General features: G+C 15.4%; 1 protein-coding gene across 1 annotated transcript; it reads right to left on the reverse strand.

Moving 5' to 3' along the window:
- Positions 1-1,444: 1,444 nt before the first annotated feature.
- On the reverse strand, positions 1,445-2,067 carry LOC128952648 (uncharacterized). Its single transcript, XM_054298075.1, has 2 exons — positions 1,933-2,067; positions 1,445-1,733 (listed from the first exon to the last, which is right to left on the reverse strand). Exons 1-2 carry the CDS (start codon positions 2,054-2,056, stop codon positions 1,453-1,455), a joined length of 405 nt encoding a protein of 134 aa, XP_054154050.1. The 5' UTR covers positions 2,057-2,067; the 3' UTR covers positions 1,445-1,452.
- Between the last annotated feature and the right edge of the window lie 4,833 nt (positions 2,068-6,900).

Below are 6,900 nucleotides of genomic sequence, written 5' to 3' on the forward strand. Positions count from 1 at the left end.
TTGTACAAATATAAAATTAAGATCATTAATCTATTTTATTGAATAAATTAAAATAGTTATTATTAAACAAATTTTAATTTTAAAAAATTAATAATTATTATCAATACTAATGTAATTTAGTATTATAATTTTAATCTTAATAAATAGTAAATAAAAATATATGTTAAAAAACATATTAAATATAATTTTTATGTAAATATACAATTAAATTTTTACTAAACAAACAAAATAAATTGTTGTTAAAATTTAAGAAATATATAAATAAAATTATATTATTATTATTGACAATTATTTTGTTAATTTAATTATAGTTAATTATACAAAATAATAATAATAATAATATTTTAATAATAATAATAATAGATAATTAACCATGATAATTACATTTATCTTTTAGATAAGTCTTTACACAATTTTCAAACTCTTTTTGATATTTAATTATTTTTTCATTGAATATATTCTTTATGATGTGTTCTTTGCATTGAATTTTTGAATAATTATTACCTTTAATTACGCCAAATAAGTGTCCAATTTTAGCATCATTTAGACAATACTTAAAGTTATTCAATTGTTTCTTGTGTTCAATAGTCGGACATATTTCTAAATAATTAATTGAAACAAAAAAACAAATTTATTATTATATATTAAATTAAGTTATGATTATTTTTTTTCAACAAAAAAAAACAAAAAAAAACTTATATATGACTACTTATTTACCGCAAATAATATCGGATAATATTCTGATATTAATTGTACTAGATACTTTATTGATAGTACACATTACTATTGCTACAAAAATTACAATTTTGCAACAATAGTTCATTTTTATTTAATTTTTTATTAGAATTGATAAAAGTATATGATTAAATTTTTTTTAGATCATTGAAAATAAAAAAAAATTAAAAAAAATCTATATATAAGACTATGAAATAATATAATAGAAATTAAAACATATGTTTATACACTATTATATTTATTTATAGCTTTTATTTATTTAATAATATATACAAAAATAAACAAAATTTTACATTTTTATACGCAATTTGATATTACGTAAGATATTATCGCAAAACATATTACATAATTAACATATTATTTACTTATTTGTTTGTTTAATATAATATAATTATATTTATAGATAGAAATATTAACTACACTTTTTATTTTATTGTTTAGTATTTTTACTTATTTATAAGTTAAAACACTTTTTCTAAACTTTAAAAATTTAGTATTTACTATATTAATACTATATTAATAGATTATTTTTACTCAACATAATTAAAACTTTATATTTAATTTATAATTTAGTATTATTATGTAAATAACATTTTATATAACAAATTATAACATTTATTTAATGCAAACACAATTTAAAGTAATAAATTTTTATTTTATTTCAATATAAAGTAATATATTTTATAATAAAATTATAAAAAGTATCCAGGTCATAAATTATTTTTTTTCTTGAGAATTCGATTTAGAATTAATACATTCGACAACGGATTTGTAGGCAATTGGACTATTCATAGCACAATTGAATACTGAACCGACAACACCTCTATCAGTGTCGTCGCCAAACTGTTGTATAGCTCCGTGCGATTGTTCCACACATTTGTTTCGATCGTTTGGATATTTTTTGCGAAATGTCATAATTTTTTTCGTCAAATTAAAATCAACTCCACTTAAACATACAAAAAATTCGATCACATTTTCCACTACACTTGTACAACGATCTAGGTACATTTAAATTTTTTTTAAAAATTTTAAAAAATAAATAATTTCATTCATACAATTTTTTATTAATAATAATAATAATAATTAACTTATTAATATTCTAGACTAGATAAATTAGTTCTTTTTTATAAAAATTTATTAATAATTATTAAATATTAATAATTTTTTTTAAATTGAAAATAAATAAATATTTCTTACGACAGCGAGCCATGAATACAAAATCCAAAAATTCCGGTGCAGTCTGACAAGTGGTCATCCTAGATGTTGTTACAATAGTCATACTAATCAATATTATATATTTAATATTTATAAATTGTTGCATTTTTGTTGTTGTTTTTTAATGTATTATATTGTCTATTAAATTATTAATTAAAGTCAATTCAATTCATTAGATTAATAATATTTATTTTTATTATAGACAACAAATAGAATCCATTTTTTTATTAATTAAATATTAATTAACTATTTAATGAATATATATATAGTATACAAACATATTTGCAATTTAGCTAATATTTGATTTTTAAATATTTTACATTTTATTACTTTAAAATTAAATAATTCTAAATGTCTATTTATATATCTTTATAACTAACCTAATAATATATTATAACTTATAATTGGTATTATAATTTAGTTTTTTTAAATATATATATATATATATTTAAACAAATGTTTTGTATTATATTGATGTTTTCATTGTTTTTACTTAACTTTTTTCATAAATATTATATGATATTATATAAACATATATTATATGATTAATAAATATTGCATATTATATTGGTTGGTTTTTAAAAATTTATTTCACTGGCTTTATAATAATGTAGAAACGCAAATAAAAATTTCCTAATAAATTTCCCTAAGAAAATTTCTAGAATATTCAATCAGGAATAAATTTCAATAGAAATGTTACTTTATAATTTGAATATGATATAGTTAATTTTAGTTTTGAAAAAAATATAAATGAGCAAACTTAAAAAATTTAACATTAATTGTGTTCTAATCAATTTTATTTTTAACTTTATTACAATTATAGGATATACACAGTAGTAGTATAATAACATTAATAGTATAAAACAGTACAAACAGTACTGATTTACTTAATATTTAAATAATTTACACAAAAAAACAGTAAAATAAATAATTTATAAAACAATTATTTTAGAAATTCTTTAATAAAAATAATATATATATATATTATTAAAATTTTATTTATTGTAAAGGATATTAAAAATTTTTTTTAGCCATTTTTGCCATTTTTTCCACATTTACCCATAAAATATTCTTTGATACATTCATTCATCTTTATAATAGTTTTATCATTTTGATTAATAGAATTGAATAAAACACTGTTTGGACATGTTTTATGACCAGTTATAAATTTATCAAGGTCCAACTCAACATTATCTTTTTTCAAACAATTCCTAAAATTTTTTACTTGTTTTTTAGCTAAATCATCATTGCATCTTTCTATTTTTTTTAAATATGTATTAATTTAATATTAATTTAAACAAATTATTTAAAAGGTTATAATAATTAAAAAAAACAAGTGATAAAATTAAAAATAAGTATTAGTAAATTTTTATTAATTTTTTAATTAAATTAAAAATTATTTACCGCATAAAAAATTGCTTAGTTTATCCAGTCCCTTTACAATTATTTTGTTGTCTACATTATTGATTGAACATTGTATTACAATTGCCATAAAAATTACAACTTTAAAATAGATCATTGTTTTATTTGTTTTAAGTGTCTATACTTAAAATTTAAAAAATTATATTATATTATTTTGTTATTGCAAATTGTATAGACTTCATTTTTTCAGTTATTATTTTTATTAGTTTTTACTCTATTTATTGATATAATAAAAAACAAACATATTTGCAATTTTACTAAAAATTTTAATTAAAATATTTTAATTTATACTAAGTTAACAATTAGTATTAGTAGTAGTAATAACGTTAACAATGTACTTGCTGCTATATATTAATTGATAATATTACTAATGCTATTATACAATAACTAAAACTAAAACAAATAGTTCATTGTTGATTTTATTATTTTTTGGTTATACTTGATTGAATTATTTAATTTATAAAATAAATTTTTAAATTATTATTGTTAACCTGATAATTAAAAATTACATTAAACTAATATTATAAAATAATTTATTAAATCTGAATCTAAAAGATATTTTAAAATTATATAAAATTATACTTTTGAAAAATATATATATATTTGTATTAATTATTTTAAGTAAAAAAGTATGTCTAAATTGTGGCGTATTGTTTTATATCTATACAAAATAATTGTTACAATTAATGATATTTTTAATCTTTGTCAATCTATTAATTTTTATTTAATATATTTAATAATAATATATTAATAATAACGTATATAACTATTCATTTTTTCTAAATCTGAGTCTAAATTTTGAATAAATATAAAATATAATAATATTTAGTTTAGTTCAAAAATCATTACATTCATTTATTTAAAAAAAAATGATCTAACTATGACATTATTTATAAAAAATAGTATTAAAAAATAATTTTTAATTACTAAATTTTTATTTGATTATTTATTTTAATTATTAAATAAAAATCATAATATATTTAGCCTAAAAAAATATAATTTTATTAAAAAACTAAATTATTAGAATTGCAACAAAGTTCTATATAAATATACTGTATTTAATGAAAAAGTTTACATATTTGTATAAAATATATTTTATAACAAAAAAAAACTTTACAAAAATGTATATATAGTATAATTATATTATTGTTATCTAATATTTTAATTTTTCTTTTATAGTTGAATAATAATTATTAAAAAATTATTATTTTAATTTTTATGTATGACTTATTATTGTACATCTAACTGTTAAGTGATTGTTTGAACAATTTTCAATTTTTGGTTCAAACGGTATAAACTTTTCATCCGAAACATTAATAAATACATTTCGTTGACAATTATAATCGCCTTTTTTTAGTTCATCAACAATATGTCCGATTCCGGCTCTAATCATACAATCTTTAAATTTTTTCAAATGATGTTTGGCTTCATTACCCGCACATTCATCTAAAAAAAATAAATTAAATTTTATTAAAAAATTTATATTTTAAAAAGAATTAATTCAATTCAACAACAATATTAATATTAATTTTTATGTATATTTTTGTTATTGTTGTGTTATTGTAGACATCCATTCAAACACTTGAATAAAATAACTAATTTTTTTAATAATAAAAAAATAAATTTTTTAATTAAAAGTATTTACCGCATAGAAACTTGTATAGTCTACCCCGATTAATTGCACTGGCTGCTATATCAATTGTACACATTACTAATACAACAATAACTAGTAATTTACAATAGTACATTGTTGATTTTTGTTTTGTTTTTTATTAATGTTATACAAATGTATAAATTAAAAAAAACTTTATATCATTATTTTACAAATAATTAGTTATATAATAATTAGTATACGATTTATATACTATTTTGTTTTTTATGCTAAACAATAGTTTATTGGCTAATATTGGTTGATAATTATGGGGCAAAAAAATAGGGCAAAAAAACATTTTTGTTTCTATTATTATATAAGTGTTATTTATTGTTACTTTTTATTTATTTGTTTTCAATGAAAAACATGTTCACAAAAAAAATTGTTTAATAAGTTTTATTAGTTTAGAAAATTATAATGCATATCATTGTTATATAATTTATAAAAATAATTAATTGTAATAATTAATGGAATTTTTTACTCTTTGAATATCTATTGTATTATTCCATACTAAATATGTTTTTAAATAATATAAAAAAAATAAATAATTCACTAATAATATTATTGGCTTTACCAATAAAAATCTTTTGACATAATTAAAAAATATTATAAATTATATATTGATTAATATTTTATATTTCATTATATTATATTAAAATAAAATAAAAACATTTTTTTTAAATATTCAAGTTAATTCTACATATAAAATAATAAATGTTTTAATATAAAGTAGCATTATCATCTGACTTGAATTTTGATAAATAATTAAATTTACAAATATATATAATAAAAAATAAAATTTACTTATTTGTACAAATATTTTGAATATTTATATAGTATTACAATTAATTATACTTAAATTATATGCAAACTACTAATACTATTATATATTTAAACAATACTTTTAGAAAAATTATTATTATTAGAAATAATTTTTTTAAAATTCTAGTAAAATATATATTATTTTATTTTAAAAAAATAACATATGTTATTCAAACATTTTTTTAATAACATTTTTCACTAGGCTTACTTTTATTTATCTATTTTATTTATATTATTTTTAAATTAAAACTACAACTACAACTTCTCATAACTTTTATATTACTAGTAATTGAAATAATTGATGATATTTGAAATTTTCTGTTATAAATTTGAAATATTAAAAATTATTTTAATATAATATTTATTTAAAAATAATTTTTATGATTAATAATTAGTTTTTATTTATAACTATTAAATACAAATAAAAAATTTATAATAACATAAAATTATAACTTGGTTTAAATAATAATTTTAGTTAATTTTTATCTATACTTTTTAATATACTTGAATTACATTATATAATAAAATTTATAAAGTTTATAAACAATATCATAAATCATAGTTATATCATTTTTTAGTATAATTAAAAATATTTTTTTATACTTTATTTAACTTATACTTTTTATTTAATATAATACCCAATAATATATGTATAGGTGTTTATATTTTGTTAGTAATATATTTGAATTTACAAATAAAACACTTTTATCTAAAAATTTTCATAATTTCTTAGTAATAACAATGTATTATAAAAATTAAAAAAAATAAAATATATAAAATTCACGAATAAAACTTAAATAAATATTATTTAAACATTTTTGTTTTAATTTATATAATATAGATGTAAACCCTATCAATAATGATTTAAATCTTTAATATACTGACAATGCAAATATTTACAAAAAAAATATCAAAATGAAAAAACACTTTTTAAAATTTTTTTCAACAAATAAATAGCTAATATTATAATATAATAACTATAGAAATAATATATTTTATTAAAGATATTATACTATATTATTTTATTATAAATCCCCGTCTATTGTTTTGCTATT

The sequence above is a fragment of the Oppia nitens genome, unplaced genomic scaffold, assembly GCF_028296485.1.
Source record: "Oppia nitens isolate AA-2021 unplaced genomic scaffold, nextdenovo-longstitch-racon4-pilon3 scaffold1_pilon_pilon_pilon, whole genome shotgun sequence".
Taxonomy (NCBI): domain Eukaryota; kingdom Metazoa; phylum Arthropoda; class Arachnida; order Sarcoptiformes; family Oppiidae; genus Oppia; species Oppia nitens.